Genomic DNA, 23,705 nt, shown 5'->3' on the forward strand with positions numbered 1-23,705 from the left:
GGTATGTGCCCACAAACGTTGCTCCTTCTTGCTGCTCATTCCTTCCCTCTCATTCAGTGTAACCATCTCAGACGCCCTTACGCCAGACTACCGGCTGGCATTTAAACAGCAGTGAGAAATTGTTTTGTCACAACATTATATGCTCTTTCGTTTTCAAGAAAGTCTTGGGCCGCCGTATTAATGGCAGCGGAAAGAGAACTCAATCTTTCAGCAGGTCCATCTTGATTTCTACTGCCAGGTGATGAACCTTAGCGGGGCGGAAGAAGTACATATGCCACGGCCTGAAGAATCAGTAAAGACCCCAAACAGAAGGGCTGAACCTGATGTCTATCCTTAGCGACTGCCTCGATCTCATGTTATGCAGGAAAGCTATTAACAACTAAAGCGTTCTGGCTGTGAACTAATTGGAAAAGTTTTGTTGCAGAGAATCCCTGCCGTATCTGCAAAAAATCGTCTGTAAAGTAAACCCGTAATGCCTTCTCTAATTGTTCGATAGCCAAATGGACCCCTAATAGATGTGATTAGACGGGTCTGAAATGAGAACAACGTGACAGGGAAAAACAGACGCGAAAACCTTCTCCCACGGGCCTGCGTTAAAGCCCGTCCTTCCTTGCATAAATCTGGTTTCATGTCAGTGTCCCAACGTCTATCAGCAAAATTTGCCATGGATGACGCAATTTCCCTTCTCCGAACCTGTTTTCCAAACCGGATGAAACTCCGGACCCAGCTGAATTGCGAGAGGGATTGGCGACGTTACGGTCAAGTATCCCCTCAGTTAAATAGAGATTTGATGAGTAGCACGGCCGACTCATTGGTGCTCCCCTTGCAGGACCGACTACGTTGCTATGTCTGACGGGGAGGGTTGATCACGAAAAGCGCTGGGGAAGAAGCTCAAAAGTGGAGAGAACCTATGTAATAAGGCGGCTGCTTATTTAGTTATCATTTTTGTTACAAGTTCGCTTCGCCAGATAGACCTTCTAGCCACGTTAGTGGCCTTTGTTCCTTCTATGAGTTGAATGCATACATGTTCTGCTCGAGTACTGTGTACACTTTCGCCTTTAGGAATGTCTTGAGGAGTTACATTGCTTACCAACTACCTACACTCGATACTTGATTTCTATTATTTTACCCTTTATTACTTGTTGCAGAGCTAGTGCAAACGACCTATTTTTACGAGAGCATTTATTTTGAAATAAATAAAGCAGTAAAAGGGTAACTTTTTCAAACACTTTTTTCAAATCCAGGCAAGTATTTGGACGCCTAATAAAAATACTTTCAGACAGCAAGATATTTTGCAAAGTTATCTGTTTTGCAACAGTTTGTGACTTATCTCAAGATTTAAATATCCGTTTGAATTGTTGGGTTCTCCCGATGAGCGCTTACTTTTTAACGCGGCTTTTACGGACGAAGGTCGTTCTTTAAGGTCGTTCTGCAATGGAAGCCCTTGAACTCGCTGACATATTTCCTGGGTTAGATGACGAGGCCCTCGTAAGTTCACTTTATGCTATTTTTACAGTCCAGGGTTCACTGGGGATGGAAAATGCGTGGCCGGCTGACATTTTTAGTGATTTAACTGAAAAGGACCTCGAAGATGCTCTCCTTACGGACATCACTTCCAAGCCGACGACTAAGTCTGAACCCGTTGATGTGGATATCTTTGGTACTTTTATTTTCTGCCTTAATTTCCTAGGATTTGGCAATGACCTTGTTGTAGGTGATGAGGTTGAAGTAAATAACTCAAGTGACCAATTCGCGTCTTCATCAAACCACACGCCTAAAGGTGATTTATTCACTAACCAAGAGGACTTCACTCAAACCATCTCAACTGATACTTCGCCAGAGACAATCCGGCTCACTCCGGAGACAGAGAGCAATTGCTCCACTCCATCAAATTCCGATTCCTTCGCCACATCATTACAACTCTCTCCATCCTCCAAGAAGCAACAGCCGAAACGCTCTACCTATGGGGATATTGTGCTCGAAGAGGTACCTGCTGCTAAGAAATGCGCCTATGCATTTTCACCACCTATTGTGCCCCACGAGCCCAACCCGAGTGCCATTAATCGTGTTCACTACGTCCTGCAGAAGGGACAGACGCTCATCTTACAGACGGAAAAACCCAACAGTCGTATCCCACAAACTGTCAATCCACAGTCCCGTATTAAAGCACTCAATGGTTAGCTGACTATTTTGTATGTTTGAGACCTCTTTCTTCCGTTTAACTTTCTTTTCTTCCTTTATCTCTTCATTAGCGCATCCAACTGCGAATCAAACGGTCTTCCGTAGAGACGCCAACGAGTTCATTCGAATCAAACCACTTGCAGCACATCAGAGGCAATCTGTCGTTTACCCAGTCACTCCTGATTCTCACGCCAGTTCAGACACCGACGGGAGTCCGCAGTCTCCTTCTGACGGCATCGAACCTCGTGGAATGTTTATCTTCAATGCAAGGAATGGAGCCTCAGTCACGTCAACATCGGCCATCCGTCTCACTCCAGCGACAGGAAGTGTTTACACAACTACGGAAAGGTATAACGGTCCCACTTCCTATATCAGCCGTCAGAGCAGTGGTAGCGGCTATGGTGTCGACGTCAATAGCGATTACACCGGCGGATATGGAACGGGTAACTCCTCGGCGCCATATCGACAACAAACTATATTCCAAAGTTCGGTTAGTTTTGATTATCTTTTAAACTCACTCTCAGCTGCTTTTTACTTGTGTACTCCGAAATTCAAAATTTTTTCCACCTTAAATGTTGTAGCTTGATGATTCAAAATACCCTCTGTCGAGGTCTCTGAATTTCGAGATTCTAAGCTACCCAAAGACCGAATTGGCTGGTTTATAGATTATATATCCTGTGACGTAGTTTGTTTACATTCTTATGGCCAAATTCATATAAACACACCGCTGATTTGACCTCGATCGATTTAAATCGCTTCGCTACGTTGTCACGCAATTTGCATTTCTGGTTTTGAAGAAGCGAGAAAAAAATCCACTTCTACTAAAGCAAGTTGAGATAACTATTGAAGACTAAATGTATTTACTGATGAAACACGCCGTGGTTGCGAATTCTTGGTGTAGATTTATTGCGGTGTACCACGATGGCTAAGTAATTATTGCGTTAATTTCTTTGTTTATCATTAATGCTCGTTCTGGTGATTCATTGGTACGTGTAAGTAATTTCTCCTGGGATTTATCTTTTTCATGTCTGTAAGGTGCTTAGAACTGTACCTCAGAGTACCATATTTCTAACCATTAGAAAACATTATGCCCTGTAATTTTAGCACATTTAATAATGGGATTTGGTGTTACTTTTTATTAAGTGATAAAAAAACCAGGCCCACCTTTATTGCAATTTACCTCGATTAGTATAAACAGGTTTTGTAATCACTTTTAGTTTAAACTACGTTGGAATTTGCTGGAAAATAATCACATTTCTTCATTTTAGTATGATTGTCAAACCACACCTATTCCTGGCTTTCGAAAAACACTATAAACCATTTTTTTTCCCTCTGAAATGGAGTGTCTTTGAAATGATCATTCTTAGGAAAATAGTGGCCCACTAGGACCCTTTCGTGTGTATCCGACACCTACACGTTGAAGTTCATCATTTTTTCTAATACTTAATTAATTAATTAGTCAGTTTTCTTGTCATTTACGCTTGTTGAAGTCACGTGCTGTAGTTGCCCTCTCCTACCTAACCCCAAAGTACTTCCACTGTCTGGGGTCGCTGGCGATCTAGGTCAGTCAGTGGGTATTCTACCACGGTTTAAGCACTTGGTCAAGTGGTCATTGGCGTAAGTGATGCTGCGTCGGCCAGGTGTGTAGGAGCAATGCCCCCGCAAGGCATCACCGTCACCTGTGCGTGCGTGTGTGTGTGCAACCCACAAGTGCGAGGACGGGCGGGTGAGCGGTAGTTCGGCCGACTAGCGGCGCGTGGCCGTGCTTATCGATTTCTCCTAGCTGCACATGTACGCGCGTGCGTATGTGCGTGTGCGTAGCAGTTGCATTATCTCACCCACCGTCGCCCCTACCATCGTAAATGACTTGTTATAATGGGCAAGGGGCAATCCCTTCTGACTAAGAACCAGAAGATTAGGGCTCAGCATTCTATCGATTCTACTTCACCGGAACACCCACACGACCAGAAATTTAATTTCCTCCAAAACATCGTAGGTGGGGTGGTGCATGGTTCTACTTTCACACACATGCAAACAAGGTGCACTAGAATTTCTACATTTCCTTCGTGAGCTTCATTTAGCACCATGTCTGAGCCGCAAAAATTAACGGTCATCGTATTAGCTTATCTCTGAATGTATTTGGTTATCTAGGTGGCGTAGAAGTCTATGAAGCCAACTTAGTAACGAAGTCATTCGCTCAACAGGAATGAGGATGATTTAATGGTATCGAAGCCCCTAGTAGATTTCATCGACCGTAATGCGAATATTGGGCGAAATTCTGCTGCCATCCGAAGTGTTTCGAATCGTCAAGTGGGGAGTGCTCATCTTAACCTCATCAAAGTTGGACATAAAGGTTTGGCCTCGGCACTGCCAGTGTAGGGAACGTCTGTTTTCCCCTTTTTCACTCGAGTTGAGCAAAGTTTATGAAGACGGAGGCTAACCAGCGTTACTCCCTCAGCTTGATTCCTGTTACAGCCTAGGAGATCCTCAGATATCGGTGATAGCTTGACAGAATCTAATCTTAGCGTTAGATTGCCAGACGATCGTTTTTGATGGTGTTTCTGAATTTCTTTTATCACTTTAATTCTTTCTTAGTTGTAAAGGTGGTGGGATTTGAGATTGTGTATTTTCCACCAAAAAACGCTCATTTATTTTTCTACTGAAATGAATTTTACCCACCTACCCATTTGGCTTCGCTTTCCAATTAAATCTTACTCCTGGTTCGTCATTACCTTGAATTGGTTGGTGTTTGCATGAATGCGTGGAACTGAACATGGACCAACTACGTGTCTACAACGTAGTCGGAAGTAAAAGGAAAATCCTGGACTTATTCATGAATCTTATTTTTTTTCTCTTCTCGTTCTTTCTACAATGCCCAGGAAGGCGATCAATCTCGACCCTTTTGACACGTTTTTTGACACATCCAACCTATCTTAAGCCTACACGGTGGCCGTTTGCTCCAATTTTTCATTAACGCTAAGATGTATTTGGCCAGAGATGTTATCCGTGTTTGAGTAACAACGTTTTACTGGCTATTTACTCAACCCACGTCTCCGGCTAAGCCTGACATTTTGACCAGGCTTCGTTTGACGAAGGGATGCCAATCTTCTTATCAGATGGCTCACAGTAGCGGCGGTAGCCATAACCACCATGACGGGGTCATGGTGATGACCCACGATGAGCAAATCTCGCCCGCATTTTATTCGCCACCCACCCTAACTTCTCATGTTTTTTTACCATTTTTCAGGCGGGGATTCTCGTTTTAACGGACGAGGAAAAGCGGACGTTATTGGCCGAAGGCTATAGCATCCCAACACGTCTCCCTTTGTCCAAACAGGAGGAGCGTAATCTCAAGAAAATTCGTCGCAAGATTAAGAATAAGATTAGTGCACAGGAGAGTCGGCGCAAAAAGAAAGAGTATGTGGAGTCCCTGGAAAAACGGTAAGTCGGCTCTATCGATGCATTTACTCCTACCTGAACAGTGTGTCCTATTTTGTCTGCGCCAGATTGGCTAGTTGAAGGGCCCGTTGTGTGCTGCCTAGTAATCCCCTCTATCCCCTTTTTGCTTGTGTTGCCCTAGTTTTGTCGGTGCAGTTGTTAGTCAGCAAGGCAGGCGATGGAAGCATAGCAGGACAAACAAACTTGGCTGTTGCCGTCGTTTTGTCAGTAAGGTGAAGGGGAAAAAATTGTCTCAACCAAGTAACAGTGCCTGGGTTTCCATTCAATCAGCTATTCCCTCGAAATGTCGCGCATTTCATCTACTTCTGAGGGGGGTGATTTGTTCCTTCCAGTAATTTTGACCATCTCCTTTTTCTCTCTCACAAATCCACACTTTCAACTTCTTCTAGGATAACGACATTCCTAGATATCGGTTGTTCCTCGATCACGTAGTCTTCACATTTCCAGAATTTCATGGTAATTTATCCTCGTCTTTATGTATTTGATGAGGAAAATCAACACAAAATCACTTAGCTATTAGGACCGACTTGTCTTGTGAATTCTGACGAAACTAATCCATTAATATCCCGTTTGGATCAACATTGAAAGAACTGCCATCCTAGACTACTCTTACCCTCCCCAATCGTCTATCTAGAGCGTTATGGTTTTCTGTTGAGGTGGTATATTGCAATCAGGCATTTGCATTTCATCTCGTGAGTTTGTTGTGTCTTGTTCTTTTGGTGCGGTTGGCTTTAGAAAAGCATCTACCCACTCATCCACCCAACCACCCGGCCCTTCAACACAAGCACCTACACATGCACTCGCCCACCTAAAATTTCACTGCTACGCAGAAATCCAAGATGGTCCACTAATCGTGCAATTCCTGTGTGCAGTTTTGGTACACTTTAGAAATTTGCTCATCCAAATCTTGCTTTTTGCACCACCCCTATAACTCTATGGAAGCCTTTCCATTCCACCACAAATTTCGACTTATTTTGACGAAAAAAGAGGGATTAGGGTCCATTTGAGAGGGCATTACTAGCACTCTTGTGCTAGTGTCAATATTAATGTGTTTACTCTACTTCTACACAATTGAACTGGTTGAATGTGTGTCCAATGCGTTGTGTAAACACGCCTACACTTAGCTGAGAATCCAAGGCCGAGCTGAACCGCTTTATTTGTGGAATGATGGGGTTGATAATCGAGAAGGCAGACGGGAAGATGTTAGTGAAGGTAAAACGTTAATTGGTGTTTTGACACACACTTAACAGGGTCATATTCACTATAGTTTCACTAGGACTAGCATATTCGTCGCATGTGGGAGACCAAGCTCTCTGCCATACTAATGAGTGCGGGGCGCTCCACACGTCCACTAGGTTACGGAAGGGTCCTAAAACTGGTTTGTAGACTCCGGAGAGTGGCAATTGAAGAGGCTGCTCCTGTTGTGTCTCCCGTGGCTGTCAGGCGGTCGATAGGGTAGTATTATGGACAAAAGTGATGGCTTTAACCAGAAAAAACACTTATCACATTAAGTGGTGAAGTCTACAAAGTCGGAATTATTTGTGATTAAAGGATTCGTAACCAATCAGAGCATAAAAGTCTTCAAACTGTTTGTTCCCTTTTTTTACAAATGGACCACTTTTATAAACAGAGATTCGCACACACGCACCCACTCCCATTCTCTCACATCCTCTGACGATGAAAATTCAGTCCCTGGGATACCACTTGTGAATGGGAGTGTGATTAATGCCACACAGCTGTGTGGGTGCTGTCTTGATAACTTAGTAACGGCATTCCCCAAGCTAGTGGATAAGTGGGAGGTGGAGGCATTATCAACTACAAGTGCTTGCGCTCCATTCAAAAGCAGAAATAAATGCAGTATCGTGCGATGGAGTCATGCTGCTGGGGCCGGAATTAGAGGTTTTCTTTCAGCAGGCAGTCTCAATTCTCTAGCCGACGCAATACGGGCCATCCAAAGGCGGGATCAAAGTGCGAACGCGGATGCATTTCATCTGCCGTTTCCGAATGGATTGAAGGATGCATTTATTGGATGGTGCACGCTCTGTACTTTGCTCGAGTGGTGGATTTTAAACAAATGGGGTTTTAATGTTCCAAATGAATCGATCCGTTGTGTCAATAGCAAAGCAAAAAGTTACCCTCGATACTGTTGACCTAACTTGACTAAAACGACCTGGCAGGTGGAATTGTATAGCCTCATCGCACTGCGGTCACTTGAAGGTATCAAGAACAGATGAAGGTAGCATTCTATTAGAGGTTCTTAAACTAAACCAAGGCTAGTTTGTTTAAAAACGGTTGAAGGGAACAAATTTGTGAGAGTTGAAAAGTTCCCTACTGCATCTATCCCTGAAAAGAAGCTTCAGCATGGCGAATACATCTTAGGGTAGCCTGTTTCCCCTCGTCATCAGTCGGTGTGTACCAAGTGTTCAGGTTCGTTGATACAGAAATAATCGTCTCTGGTGTAATTTCGCTACGCAACGGTTTTGTTTTGCGTCGGTTAGTTATGAAGGCAGGATTAGGTTTTCCATGCAGCGAATTGAATATTTACGGGCATATTTGCTGCAATGCTGGGGTGAGAGTGGCAACACCACGGTCGAGGTTACCGCCTTTGAGCCGTCTGGATTATTTTAAATGTTCGCCTGAACATGGTTGAAGTCTTGTTTAGACATCTCTATTCTCGGATGTGGCAGCTTAATTTACAGGGCGTCTCGTTTATCACTGCATCCTGTTCTGTGTGTACGCGCTGCCGCTGTCATCGGCATTTGTCGATTAAAGTTGTCTGGACTGGCTTTTCCACAATATGTGGGCCGGATATGACTGGTGCATATGACAGGGCAGACTTGGCATCCACAACGCTGGTATTTAGCCATCATACTGAAGGCGGGAAGAGTTTTTCTGCCATTTCTCCCGTCTTTTTCCTTACTACTTCTTTATGTGGGATACGAGAGATAGTCTTGTTTCTGCTACCCAACGCTAAGAACCGAGATGGAAAAGTAAAACGCCCCCAACCTCATCAAACATGTTTTCTGAGGTCAGTAAATGTCATGCGGTTGATTCTGGATTAATTATGCAATAGAAACATGTGACTTCACCACCTTAATATCACGATAACTTCTATTTTTTGCTGTGAAGGCAAGGAAAGGGAGTCTCCAAGATTATGGACTTATCAAGGTAGCTTCTTTTCCTTGTCAAACTGAATCAATTCGTAGGTCATCCATTTCTGATCTCATCACCGGTCGTTTGCATGATGTGCAACTCCTTCAAGTTGCTGCCACTCCTGATGCATTGAATGTGTGGCTTTGCAATAGCGAAATGTATGCGCTCTCAGTTCTTTATCAAAAGACGGTTCAAATATCGCTGCCTTCTCAGAGGCAGGGGAAAGAGATATCATGTGGTGCTTAGCGAGCTACTTACGACGGAGTGCTGTTTTTAATGCCGGATTTACTTCTGGGCGCAGAATGAGAAATATGCATCGAAAAGTTCCTTTATTTTAGATCTGACGGGCCAGACGCATAGGTGGTTTTATTTGGAGGCTAAAATGTCATTAGTCTGTGAGCCAAAAATGAAAGCTAAACAATGATTTTTTTGTCGCACCGAAAGGACCTCCGAATCTCGTAAATTGGAATAGGTCACGTAGGTATGCCACCCCGGGTTTCTCACCTGAGCCCGCATGTCACACATGACACGCAGTAAATCAAAGGGAATTGAATTGGATCGGCCGAAAAAGACAAGGTAGAGAGTGAAAACCCCTAGGTTGTGGGGTTTATTCGGTAGCGAGTGTACTCCTTCTATATCGATGGCTTTTTGTGTGACCGTCTGGCCAAAAATGGAAGCCATTTATCCTTCTATGTTTTTCGCTGGTGTGACTCATCACAACTCACTGATCGTCGGATTCGACCCGTACTTGTCAAACAATTGGCGTGATCTCTCCGGCTCATCTCTACGGGTACACAAGCCTTTGGGCTTATGTCATCGCACTGGCATCAATGTGACATTCCAGTTACCTCAAATTTTGCTGTAAGATATGCGAGTCTGGTGGTATAAGGTAACCACATGTGTTCGTGCGAGTCACGAGTACGCGAATTTCACCTATGTAAACAATTTTTTCTCTAGAGACAAAAACATGCCCTCAGTCACCTTGTTTCTGACGCGCTATCCCCCTCTCATCCCGAATTGGAGATATTCTCACGAGTGAGCCGCACCGCGTAAGGTTCTCCGGTTGAATAGTTCTGCCTGCTTCTGAAGGCTAATATCTCATTCAGCAACAAGGTCTTAGTGAAAAATTTCGCCCACAATCCACTACACACGGTGTGAGGTGGATAGAGTGGACGGTTTGAGGATAAGCCAACGATTTTTCTTGCTTCACCCAGTAGTGGTACGCGTGAGTAAACAGGCTATTCTCTTTAAAAGGCAGGACTGGTAAAGAGCAGGTGAATAATTTGTGTTTGAGACACCCACCTACTTAGGTTTTGTGACATTTTTAGTTGATTCATGTGCAAGTGATATGTTTCATCACCCATGTGAAACATCGATGACACTCGCACAATTCTTCATGATCAGGAGCAAAGGATCTTCCTGAAGCTGGTTTATTCACCTTCTCCAAAGGCTTGACAAGCTTTTACAAGCTTCTACGTCTTTGAAAACGAATTTAAATCCGTAGAGCAGACGGGCTCGACCCACACGCATTAAGTTCAGCGCATCTTCGACGGGCGTTAAAAAGAGTGGCGAGCACAACAAGGAGTACCATACCGATAGACTAAAGCTCCACGGAAAATTACACAAGTTTTTTGGTCACCTGAAAGAATCGCGGGATTGGTAACCTAGGCGACATAAACTGAGGTGCAGCCACCATCATTTACTGTTCAGGGCGCCTTCAATGTTTACTTCTCCGCACCGGTCACTAATGCGGATAACGGAGATAGCATCATCGTATACAAAAATCACCACGGCCGTATGAGCACTGTACTTCCGGTGCTGTGGTTACCTAGTTTCTTGCTTGCACCTGGTGCAACCTGGTAGCTGGATGTACAATTTCAGCAATGTTCACCACCCCGTTTTCACACTATGTGCTTTAAACAGTCGCACCTTTACACCTGTTGGTTCTTGTAAACCCTGCATCCATGCTCAGTCGTCTCTCCCCCAAGGTTTTTCAGCCGTCTACGTTTTGTACAGTCAGCTTTCAAGCTAGAAGCATACCTTACCTTCTGGAGATGTTTTGAGAGGAGTAGAAGAGGCGCAAAGTCGATTTAGTGCTTTGGAGTTTGTGGAAGAAAGGAATGAAAGCCAAGAAGTGAAAACCACACTTGCACACTAACTTCAGTTACCAGAGAACAGTTTTGGCACGATCATTTGGGACAGTACGGTTGAACTCTTCTAGAACCTTCTGTCTCACTCTGTCATTGGTGTGTGGGATAAATTCCCACGTTTCCACCGTTCGGATTACGATGCAAAGTGAGGCACTCAGGTTATTTCTCATGTGTTGATGCGATTTATAAGACTCTCTCCTTCGTCGTTAAAATGATCCCCCAATTCGGTAAAGTACTCAGCTCTTTTGTACTGGACAAAAGCGGGAAGCTATCTGCACAATTGTTTGATTAGGCGTTGGCCATGCGTGTAGGGTCGGGTGCTCCACACGCTGAATTAAATGGTCTCAGGAATGGTTGCTGTAGTGGTAAGCTGGAAGTAGAACCACCATGATCGGGATTACCACTGACCCTTTCATCGTCCTTGAAACGCTGACCTTCTACAAATGAGCGGCTGAATGTCCTATCACGTTCGCCTTATGTGTGCTATCGCCACGGTAGCACCCCTTTTTATCGTAGTAACATCAAAAGTTCCCGTTTGACTTGGACGCCCGTCATGGCGTCGAGTGAAATGAGTGGAGGTCGAACCGCTAGAGAATGTAATGTTGCCTTGGCGTTACAGAGTGGAGGCCTACGCTCAAGAGAATGCAGATTTAAAGCGCCGGTTGGATGGTTTGGAGGGAACAAATCGGTCCCTTTTGAGTCAGCTGCGTCACCTTCAACAAGCGGTGAATAAGTCTTCCTTCGCGTCTGCCAATTCTACGTCCTCCTCTTCTTCCTCGCCACCACCATCGTCAGTATCACAAAATTCCGGTCCCGCCTCCTCCATGGGTTCCAAAAAGTCAACTTCTCCTTCCACTGCCCTATCCTCCTCTTCCTCCTCCGCCTACCTGATGGTTTTCTTAGCCTGCTTTGCGGCTCTTTTTGCCGGTCAACCTGATGCCTCCACATCAACATCCCCTGGCTCCAGGTCATACGTCCCCGCATTATCCTCATCTTCCAAAGCGCTAGCCACTTCTGGCCACATTGTGGGCGACTTGTCAACATTTGGCTCGTTGCATCAGGTAGGTCCCGTGAATTTCTGAGGACTTACTCATTCACAGTAAATACCTTCTTAATTCAGCAGTCTTCGTTGAAACTTAAATAGAAATAGTCATGTTTTACGAAGACGCAAAAGTCGTCGGACGTATCCCACTCTGTTACCACTAGTGCAGCGTCTGATTCTTACCCACAGACGTCGCAAAATACACGAGTCTAATTAAGTCGAGAAAAGGCCTAGCATTCACTAATTGAAGTCTATCATAGATTGGATACACGTGGACGGCAAGGACGCAGAAAATGGGTCCACGATTAGATGGAGACTACGCTCGAGGACCCAATGTGAGTTACATGCGAGAAGTAACGAAGGGAACCGCTTCCATCTACCGCATGCATGAGTGGGCCCGCACTGCAGCCTACTTCAAGGAGGAGCAAAATTCACAAGATCAAGAGGCGGTCCGTATCAAAAGTCCAGGTGAGTTTGGGCCTCCGTCTCTCATTGGCCATTCAGATGGACAAAGGCAAAAGTTCGATAGAAGTTGGCGTTAATATGGACTAAATTCTGGGAAGTAATTTTGCAAAAAACAAACATTAATTCCCTGCTAATGTATATTTTTTAAATACTTTCTTAAAACTACATGCTGAATGCGAAAACTGCACGTTTTCTTGGTACACCAGCACTAATTTACCGACAAATTGCCTTTTCAGCATTTCGAAAATCAGCAATTTTTATAAATCCTATGGAAGACCTCTCCAAACCTCAGTCTGTAGAATGTTCTCTTTCTTTCGACTCTTGCTTTTCACGAATGTGGGCCTTTGGTGACTTGGAAGCCGGTTAATCACATAGGCTCTTTCAAGGTTATTGTCTGATGAAAAAGAGATCACTGAGTTCACCTCTTGTTTATACCACGGCTTGCAAGTCAATACGGAGACTTGATTGACAACTTTACGTTGAGTGTTATTAGCCCATTCAAGGTCTCTTTCTCTGCGTCCTTCAAGGTCTACCCGACGGTGAACAAAATCCAATGTTGACATTAATTGTAGGAGTGTGAGAGCTCCTGATAACCTGAAAGGCGTGCAAACTCTTGTGTGAGCGCGTCAATACCACAAAGTTTCTCCTTATCGAGTGAGTCTTCATGTGCTTTAGCGATTTGTGGTGCACTTCATTGGAAAAAGCGCCTCCCGGCTCCGTGGATTCGCGCCTCGGTGGGTCCGATAGAACTTCGCCAGCATTGTTGCAGAGCCTTTGTCAAAGCACTTCCAAATGCCATCTTTTAACAGTTCATTAAGTGAACCAATTGCTTCATGAGTTTGCCCCATAAGTGATGACAATGAGACACTAAGTGTTGGAGATAATCCACTCTTCCAAAGTCTCTGCTGGAAGCAAGTCCCCATAAATTGCTCAGTCGCACGAACTAAGCAAAAGTCAGCAAATTCCCTTACTGTCTAAAATAGAACAGTTAATGATTACTTTTAATTATTGTTAAATCGGCGAGCTTCTATCTCACCTAGCAGTTCCCCTCAAAGAGCTAAGAATAGCAACGACCAATCCGGAGAAAAACGCTTGAGTGGGTGGATCTGAAATTGATTTAGCTACCTGTAGACCAAATACTTGCCAGGCGATCATGTTGCTGTCCCTTTTGGTGGTAAAAAAGTGGTGCCGACAGTGAATAGGCTATGCTAGTATCCTGAGGTTTTTGCTCATTTCGCAACAGTTTACTATCAACTAATCCACTTACTTGTCATACACTCATTGTGGTACAACCTGAAATAATCCATCTTTTGACACAAGTACCCAAGTACACTGGTAATCCGATAATTGATTACCACAGTTTTGACAACTCACGTACCCAGTGCAATCGATCACCAGTTCCTTTGTTCTTTCTCCAATCTCGCAGTGAGCCGGTCTCGCATTTTGGGCTCTGCAAAGGACTTCGACGAATGCGAGCCAATGACATGGTGGGAGTACTTCTTCGGCCAATCAGGCGCTGAGTGTCGTGACGACAGGGAGGCCACCAAAGTGATTGAAAATGACCCCCTTGTTAGAACCAACCGACTTGTCAATGCGGTCAACAGCACAGTACAAAATCAATTTGTCCTGGCAGTAGTCCAACCGAAATACGTTCCTGGACTGGCCAACGGTATTCTGCTGTCGGCATGATCTTCCTCCAAATTCGTATCCTTCTATCTTTTAAGCGGAAAATCCCCGTCCTGCCCAAGGTTACGTGGTCTTTCAGGTAACAGTCAGCTACTTGAGGGAGTTCCTATCTGTCACTGTATCGTTCTGTCCTGATCTCCCTGTGCTTGCGTGTAAAGTATCCAAAAGCCTAGTCCGCTACCTTGGACATGAACCGTCATTTTTGCTGGTAATTTCAATCCTCCCTCCTTGTTTTGCATTTAACTTTTCCCAAAAAGTCAGTTGATATGTTTTTAACTCGAATCGTGGTGTGGGTATCGTCTTTCCACTGTCTCTATCCTCTCGCTGCTCCCTCTGCCCTTCCCTTCTTGCTTACAGTGCTTATATTTAATTCGTTTTGTAAAGTGGGAACGCTCCGCCCTTATGTTTATTCGTATCTTCATCATCATCGACGTTATAATCTGTAATGTATTATTGGTAAAGGCATTATTTTCATTACCCATTGTCAATTTCGCACGTAATCGGGAAATAAGAACGCAAGAATGTCTACTGAAATTTTCCTGTGGTCGTCAACGGGTTCGCAAAAATTCACGGGTGAGACAGTCTTACTGCCGCACGTCAAAAGCTAGCCAACACCTTTTAATAAGTTTCACTTAATTACCAAGTCGTGATGAGGATAAGATATTTCAGCACAATAGCACCGGCTAGAGGGCAAAAAATGCGACTCAAGGAATCAGAAAGCAGAATAAGCTCAAGTTTTCTCACCACAAGGCAAGTGATTCCAGGAGAGATGGAGGGAAACCCAGCCCTTTAAGATGGTTTAAAAAGAAATGCGATCCTGCCTACATCAGTGGGGTCATTCGGACAATAAAGCAGACCTAGCTAGGCAAAGAGAGAACTGGTTTTGCGTATACAAAAATAAATTCAGTTGGGTGAAAATGTTTATCAACGCAATCGTCTTCAACTCAAGATTTAAGACACCAAATAACCAATCATGCGTCGACTGAAAAAAAACTTGCACTCAGAGTATACTTTGGACTCTGTGTGAGTTCTTCAAAAGCGCCAAATAGTTTAAATAAACTTAGAAGCTACTTCGTGATGTTCGTGACTTTTTCAGGAGTACGCAGGGCTAGTTATTGGAAAGCAAGACTAGTCGTACGGATAATCAAGCAGCCATCTTCAAAAGATACGAGTTTAAGGCGATTAAATATGAAGAAACGTAGAGGGCATAATACAAGCTGAAACTCTGACACAAGAAAATGACTGGGAAGTGTGGTCGTTGGTATTTACTTGGGGTTCGGGAGTTTGTCAAAAGACTCATCCAAAAATCTTCCTTGGCGCACGGCATTTATGGAGAAGAGATCTATAACCAATCAACTAAGGATACAAACAGGAAATATTATACCCTAGTAAATAGTTTAGAGCTTTATAACTTTGACTTAGAGATGTGAGTCAACAAATACACTAACCACGAAATACGGATTTAGTATTTAACGAACCCACACACAGTAGAGTTTCAAATATTAATGAGAACATCTACACGAAAATAGATTCCGTCTTCTGAATTCTACTGATGAGAAACTTATAAGAAGTGGAAATGTAAAACCGTACACGTCCGATAAAGGATACAGGAGCCAACAGCGAAGGCAGTCGCAGCAAGAGCCACGAACGTACTTTTGTTTTTCCTGGACTTGTAAGCAGCCGCTCTACGGAAGTTAGCAGCTTCCGTGTGCTTCACAAAGTGTTGTAGCATTTCATTTCTCAAGGTATTTTGGGGCATTTTGCGTACCCAAATGAGACCGCCCTGAAGCAGACTTACCAAGGTGGGCTAGAATGTACGCGTGAAACAGAAGAGGGATAAGGGGTTAAGTAAACCAAGGGAGGAAGACCAAATTACCTTTAAAAATAAACGAAACCAAGAACAGAATAATTATTTGAGAAAGTGGAAATTAGATCACGATAGTATGATCAGGGTGAAAATAATGTAATACTGAAAATACAGGAACAAAAGGGATTAAATAGGGAACTCGGAAATAAACAAGGAATGCTCTCCTTCATCCTTGCGCCTGTTAAAAAAGACTTTGATGGAGTGTATATTTATAGATCCGGTTGGGACTTAATTAATGAAAGTATTAACCTGTTTTGTACATTAGCATACAAGCTAATTCGTTGTGATGTCCCTTAGACTAAGTTTCATTTAGTGATAATCCGTTTACCATTTCCCTTTAAATTATGATATGGGAATGAGTTGTTGTGTCAAAGCAATTAAATTACCTAAATAGCTACAATGGAAACACAATTTTCCAAACCTGTAAGTACCTGTTACATTAATTCGTGGATAGGATTTTCATTTAACAACAAAGGCTGGGATTATACTTTAAAGAAAGTTGACAGCACCAATGGCTTAGGGGACCAGCGAGATATCGTCATTTTCAAATGTTTGAGTTGGTGCAGTCCCTTCTCTGGACCTGTATTATGACCTGAACTTTTCGGTCACAATTTATTGCTATTACCATTAATGCCTTATTAAGGCTCAATTTCGTTTGTTTAGGGGTCAATGGAGAAATGTCTAGTCCCAACTTTTAGAAGGACTAAATGATCACAGTTGAAGGTCGCGTTGGGTATCGCATGATATTATTTTGACTGGTTTGTGTTGTTTATATCGCCTTATGTTGGGATAAACTCTTCAACTTTATTGTTATATTCTTGTCCTCGGCCCATTTTTTCTTTGTTTCTTGGATCCTCCAATCATATACTTTATAATGTACTATCGTTGTGTGCAAAGTTCACTTATTATCACTAAAGTACTTTTTTCAGGTACGTCCTTATTTGCTTCTGAATGTATGGATAGGTTTCATCTTCTTCGTGTCTTTGTAACTTGTTGGTTTGACGCGTACAAGTTGTCAGACTCTAAATTCCTTTCGTAACTTTAGGCGCGCTTGCTCTCTAGCATTCCCAAATCCTGATGACGCAGTCAGCGTACGCATCCCCCATTGACATTTCCAGTTTTACCGACCTCGTAGTGGCCAAAGAGGTTAATCAATCCCCCCGCGATAAAGTTATCGAGTGTGCATTCGCCCTAGACATCGGCGGCTCTCTGGCCAAACTCGCCTACCAACACACTTTTCGCTACAAAGTCTGTGTGCCTAAGGAACTCTCGGACCCTCATTCCAAGCGTCGCTCAACCATCTGCGGTCCCTTTGAGTTCTATGACTACCGAGAGCACGAATATGAGGGTCATAAACTTTGTTTTACTAAGTTCGAGACGCGTCACATTGATGCCTGTCTTGAATTTATCCGTTCCACCATCCTACCAGCCTACACAGACGTTGGTAGAGAATCCATGCGTCTAGTAGGTCGTGTTACCGGTGGTGGATCTTTTAAGTACATGCCAAGTATCCTTGAGAAACTGGGAGATGTGGAAATCGAACGGGAAGATGAGATGGCCTCCCTGGTGCGAGGATGCACCTTTTTGCTGCGAAACATTCCTGATGAGGCGTTCATCTACGATAAGAGAGCCATGCCATCGCAGATATTTCTTTCTTCCTTCATGGTGAACACCGCTCCCTTCCTCCTTGTGAACATTGGGTCAGGAGTGAGTTTTCTCAAGGTAGAAGCAGATGCTTCCTATAAACGCGTAGGCGGTACTTCACTGGGTGGTGGAACCTTTTGGGGAATCGGAAGTCTTCTCGCTGGTGGTGAGTTGTGCTTTTTCGCTCCCATAATTTATGAGCTCTGCTTCGTTTTCTTTTACAATTTTTGGCCGTTTTCTTCCTCAAAGGCAGAGAAAAGCCACCTTTTCGTCACGCATATGTGTATTGAAAGTGAGATATTTGCATATTTTGTTCTTATTACCGGAAACTATCCTCCCATGGCTTAGCGGTATTGAACGGCTACGAAACCGTCACCCATGCCTCAGTAATTGGCTGGTGGGATTGAATCGAGATCCATCCTAATTGCCATATAAATGAATTCGAGCTTTGTCGTGGTACCTTGAATCATCGTAAATCATACAGTTATTGGAGGTTCGCTATTAGAGTATTTAAGTACTGGGAGTCTATAGGCATGCTTGAAGGTCCATCCCGCTAAGATGGCATTAGGACTTGCGGAGACTGTCGAATCCGCGTAGGCAAATATGTTGTTTGACTTCATTATTATGCATTTGGGCAGCGTTTGTTGCATTGGTTCATTCAGTATACTTGTAGTATTGTAACCTCGTTAAGGTTGGTCGCCTTCTCTATAACGTTTATGGGCAGGCTGATGATGAAGTAGTTTTATCTGTTGCATTTTAATATGAATTTGTATTTTTAGGGAAATGATTATTTCCACTGGTCCTGGTTTACTGTATCACAAGTAGGTGATCCTCTCCTTTGCAGTAAATATTCCCTACTTGGAACTAAGTCTAAGATTCGATGCTTCTCCAGTTAATTAAAGTCTCGTGCACATTCTTTACGTGTTGTCGCTTGAAAGGAGTATCTTATGGTTCTACCATATCAAGCTGTCGGGCTCGCTTTTACGTCCACTTTTGTCTAATTGTTGCGTTTTAGTTACACTCAATCTTACCGTTGCTTTCTTTCAGTGAATGATAGGATGAACATCCCTTGTGTGGTTTATGGAAGCTTAATGGATTAGGTATTTAAGTAGTGGTGCCATTGTTGTTCATTTAATAGACTTACTACGAGGACCTCAGAGGAGAATCAGCCCACAATTCGTGTTTTCTATTCAATATTATGCAACTCCAAATCCATGACAGGCAGTTATCTTTTCCAGACTAAGAACATCCTGGATCGTTTTTGTTGTTTGAAGCCCAATCTATGTGGTTGCCTTAGTCAATTTGTAGCAACTGGTTGACATGACCTGATGAAAAACACGTCACATACGTGGCTCGCTTCTAATAAGTACGATCGTACCCAATATATTACTTATCTTGTGGATTAATAGACAAGTATGATCGCTTGATTAGTAGTGTCTGAGCCAAGCTCAATGGTCTCTGTTTCAAACAAAAGTCTAACCTCGCTTCTGCCGAAGGACTATTCTGAGAAATTCCCACCGCAAGGGGCCTGTTGTGATCGTATTTAATTGATCTATGGTTTGCTGAGTCGCTGCTGGGTTGAAGTAACTCTATAAAGTATTGTATGCCTGGTTTTGGGTGCTGACACCCCTCTTGTTGATTTTTTGGCGCCACTGTGTGGGGTTCAAGCCTTCTATGATGCCACTAGTGTTAGCCAGCGCACATTGTTTAACCCATCAATAAACGAGACGTCTAGCTGGCTTAGGCGTGACAACCCAACGAATACACCCACACATGCCTACGTGGTGCACTAATCGATGAGAGCTTGACCTCTCTAACCTCTATCACGAAGAGCTATGTGCTCTGTGAGACCTCTACTCTGAGGCCGAAGCGGTTGGTGTCTCCGCTTTGCAAAATATAGGTGCTCGAGTTTGACATGCTCTGTTGAGCTTTGGTAGATCAGGAGTACTTTGGTGTGGAGATTTGTCGTTTGAAGCCCAGACGAAATGCTCTTGGATTTGGAAGTGGTAACCTTGCTTGGGTGAAAGTTCTACTTGAATTCTATTAAGACGTGTTTTTTGAGAGGCACTAAGATAGAGATTTTGGAGGGTGGTAGTTTCTTTAAAAATCCCAGGATAAAAATAGTCTTAAATGGATTTGAAGGAGTCTTATAATCAGTATCTTATTTAAGTCTGGGATGAAATGGACCCAAACAAAATTAGGACAAAACTCGAAGTTAGAACGATAGGATTGCAAAATGCACATTTCTATCTTAATCTTACAATTTCAGACTTTTTTGGAGGAAACAAAATGGAGAAAGGAAAATGGATTTAAAACGATTTCTTAAGAACATAGGATATGCAGCCTTTTATTTAAATGCTGAAAATGCGGAACATGCGAGTGCTACTCCTGTCCTAGATTAAACAAAAGTTGGTTTCAAAATTCATTGAAATTTCGCAAGCTTTCGCCTCCTTGTCTGACAGGTCAGATGTCTTTCGACGAGTTGCTGGAGTTAGCGGACAAGGGCGATCATCGACAGGTGGATATGCTTGTGAAGGACATTTATGGCGGAGCTTACGAGTCACTGGGCCTGGCGGCCGATGTAATCGCCAGCTCCTTCGGTTTGGCCGCACGGCGACCTAACGAGACACGGAGGCCAGCGGATATGGTCAAAGCGTTGCTGGTGGCCATTAGCAAGTGAGTGGGTCGGTTATTTCTCTCTTATTGTGTGATTGTATTTATACACGGTGTTATCAGCGCCTGTTGGCCCCTTCATACCCAGTCCCTCCGTCTATCCATTTATTCATCATCCTTTGTTGTGCTATCGATCCACCCATCCATTCTTCGTTTTTTCATCCAGTTGGAATCCATTTGTTCGATGCTTTTGATTCATTCTCCCGGCCACCTTATGTTTATTTAACCATTTTTTCTAGATCCGCCTGTTTTTTCCCACTCTTGCTTCGTCTGTCCGTCTTCTTCGCTCGGACTCCATCGGTCCGCTCACTTTCATTTCTAAGATTCAGGAATGAGTCTCCATCAAAGCACTCTTCCATCCTCTCAGCGCCTAACAAATGAATGCTTTTTCTCCTAGTGTTCCATAGTAGCCTCTTTTATAGTTCAACGCATATCCTCATCCTCATCGCTTACTTCTCTTGTCAGCTGTCAATTGGATTACAAGATTGATTTAGGTCCCTAATATCTCAGAAATTTTAACTTAACTTGATAGTCTCACTTGATCACAGTACCCGCCTCCACAAACAACTCCATGCAGACAGATGGATGATGTCCTCTGCGGTAATTTTTGACCACTTGTCGATGTTTATGCGAACGGTAATTGTCTAAGGCTTCGAATCTCTGAGGGACTGAATTTACCTCCACCGTAGTCGGTGTAAGGACTATTGGCCACTTTTTTATCCAATCATTTTTTCTTATTATTAGCAACATTGGTCAATTGGCGTGTCTTTATGCTCTTCAAAATGGTGTTCGACGGATCCTCTTCGGTGGTTTCTTCATTCGCGGTCATCGACTCACTATGGAGGCACGTTTCAAAAGTGGTTAAAAAACATCTTCCAGTAGACGGCTCATTGTTAGCAGTTACCGTCTCTATAGGTTATCTCCTTTGCCGTGAACTACTGGTCCAATGGTGCACTTAAAGCGATGTTTCTGCGACACGAAGGTTATCTTGGTGCCGTAGGTGCCTTTATGAAGGCCTCTCAACCTCCCACATTCGCTCAATACAACGGCGTGGGGACAGGGGAGGCATCAGCAGCGCAGTCACCAAACAATCAGGTGCCTCAAAAACAGCAACAGCACTCGTCCAAATGTTGGTCGGAGAGCTATGCAACTTCGCTCATCGCCCGCAGCTCCATGCCTCCCTCCTCCAGCACCGATGGGCTTACTCTGTCCGATTTTGAACTTGAACATCTGGGCGATATGTCTCTAGAGCCGTTTCCTTTGCTCCTTTCTCCAGCTGACTACGTCCCGGATACGTGGGATCTGACTCAGGATTGCAAAGCTCGGGCTTATTGGTTGGAGTGTTTTAAGGTGAAAGAACCAGCTGGTTAAGAGCGATGGGAAGTGTGGATCGCTCCATAATGAGGTCTGATTATGCTTTTCTTCTTCTCTAGCAAGGTGTAGAGCGGTTGCGAAAGAAGGCGGAAGAAAGTCAGGCAGAAAAGTCGACTGCAGGGGATTCAAAGGAGCGTGCTCAGCTTTTTGCGAATCGCTATGTCAACTTTTTGACCGAACTCAATGTTAGACCGAGTGGACGTGGGCTACTCACTGTACGAAGCATTCTTGAGGCGCAACAGCACCTTCTTCGGGAGTTTGGGTTTCCAGACGCCTTCTGTGTACAGAAAAAGGTAATTGTTTGTCGAAAATTGACATATTTATCCTATTTTTGTGCATTTGGCCTTGATTTCGTTTACAAACGAAAAGAACGCACCTCAAATAATGCAAGTTGGTACTACTTTTTTTCTCACAGTCCCATTTATTTACCAGCATACAGGATGTTTTAGTATTGTAAGATTTGTCTGTGGCAGTCTGTAGGTGTTACGTGAAGATCGCTTGGTTTAACACCATTGACGGCCTTGCCAACTTTAGCGCATCATAGAGGCGGAACATAAAACTGGTTATCAAAACAAGTCAAGTAGAAAACCGTATTGATATACTTCATCGTGTGGTGTGTTTGACAGGTGAGTAACCGGTCTCGCAGGAGACCGATGATGCAATCATCGTTGGCGAATCGAGTGGAAACCAGATCAGACGGCTAGCAAAGATTGGTAGGAACCAGCTCATCTGGAGCGTGGTTGCTTCATATCCCGTGAGTTGATGATGCCGTGTGAAATACGTGCTTTGGCAGACAGCCGATGCAGAGGTAGGGTAGGCGTTAACTTGTGTGAGTCACAACGGTGCTTTAACCGTCTAGCCAAGGCCAATCGTTGCCTCGGTAGATGTGATGGGCATTGATGAGACATCCAGGATCAGGATTTTTACATGTTGAATAAGTGCTGTCGGGAATTTCTGTCTTGATGGTGGAGCCATCGTAGTCAGGATGTTCACTGAAGTGGGGTCTTTGATGGCTTTGAAAAGTAGAAAAATTCTATCATCTTGCTCTGAGGAGCTAAGTGTCACATCACTGTACCGTGCTGTGCTGCAAGTCTTCTGGGAGGGTATCTAAGGCCTCGGTTGATAGGAGATTTTTCAGCATTTCAGGCTGCTGCATGCGCACACAGGTTGACACCATTGTTTTGCTGGATTGGACTAGTCCATGACATGAACGTCGATCATTATTAGAAGGACAGACTTGTTACTTTCTACGATGTGTAGTGCCATTTGTTACTATGCGAGTGTAGGACCCATATGAACCTGGACCCACTTCGTTCCTTAAGACTGGTATTTTCTTTAGCGTCTCTAAGTGCAGGTGGTGCTGCGTTCCCACTTGCAAGTTTGCGTTCTCCGTGCACTTTTTAATCGTTTGAACTTCGCACAGTTGGAGAATACGTGGTCCCTCACCTACTTTCCCAGCATAATGGAACGCCTGGGTCGACTGGCCTGGACGGAGCGACAAATGGAGCTGGCACAAGGCTTCCTCACGGGCAACATCTTTGATTGGGGCGCATCCGAAGCGGTTTGCTTTTTCACACAGTCTCAGGACTCTGTCGAAGGCATGGCGAGCTTTGAGCAGGCCCTCGCTAAGCTGCAGGTTCGTTCTATGATCTCGGTTTTGTATGATAGTTGCATGCTGTCATGTCTCCATCCGCTTGTGGGTCGTTTCTGAGTGAATAGTTGAAGATTCCAGGTAGTGTGATCTCTGGAGTAGTTCATTTCATTTGACGTATCTGTTGATAGATGTATTGTCTTTCTCTTCAGCACCAAAGCGCTTCGCTATTTCTTTTTCAAGTGATAGATTTTAAGCGTAGGTCTCTCCTTGTGACTTGTTTGGCGATGGTTTTCTGGCCAGATGGATGTTCTGAGTTGTCGTCGCCTCACAACAGACCCCTCTATCATTCACATCCTCCCTTTCGGGTTCCCTCGAGTGCAATTTGTGGTTGATTCTTGGATCTGATTGGTTTAGTCA

At 43.9% G+C, this 23,705-nt stretch overlaps 2 protein-coding genes across 2 annotated transcripts; both read left to right on the forward strand. All coding sequences in view use genetic code 11, as the record gives it.

The window, feature by feature from the left end:
- Positions 1-1,434: 1,434 nt before the first annotated feature.
- Positions 1,435-14,139, forward strand: EGR_08534 (Cyclic AMP-responsive element-binding protein 3-like protein; the record flags this gene model as incomplete). Its single annotated transcript, XM_024497783.1, has 8 exons — positions 1,435-1,488; positions 1,522-1,660; positions 1,691-2,176; positions 2,253-2,671; positions 5,429-5,622; positions 11,563-12,004; positions 12,246-12,453; positions 13,877-14,139. 8 exons carry the CDS (start codon positions 1,435-1,437, stop codon positions 14,137-14,139), a joined length of 2,205 nt encoding a protein of 734 aa, XP_024347819.1.
- Positions 14,140-17,080: 2,941 nt separating this feature from the next.
- On the forward strand, positions 17,081-21,185 carry EGR_08535 (Pantothenate kinase 4; the record flags this gene model as incomplete). Its single annotated transcript, XM_024497784.1, has 3 exons — positions 17,081-17,813; positions 20,110-20,323; positions 21,065-21,185. The coding sequence occupies 3 exons, from the start codon at positions 17,081-17,083 to the stop codon at positions 21,183-21,185; spliced, it is 1,068 nt and encodes a 355-aa protein (XP_024347820.1).
- Between the last annotated feature and the right edge of the window lie 2,520 nt (positions 21,186-23,705).

Source organism: Echinococcus granulosus, assembly GCF_000524195.1.
Source record: "Echinococcus granulosus chromosome Unknown EG_S00109, whole genome shotgun sequence".
NCBI classification, from domain to species: domain Eukaryota; kingdom Metazoa; phylum Platyhelminthes; class Cestoda; order Cyclophyllidea; family Taeniidae; genus Echinococcus; species Echinococcus granulosus.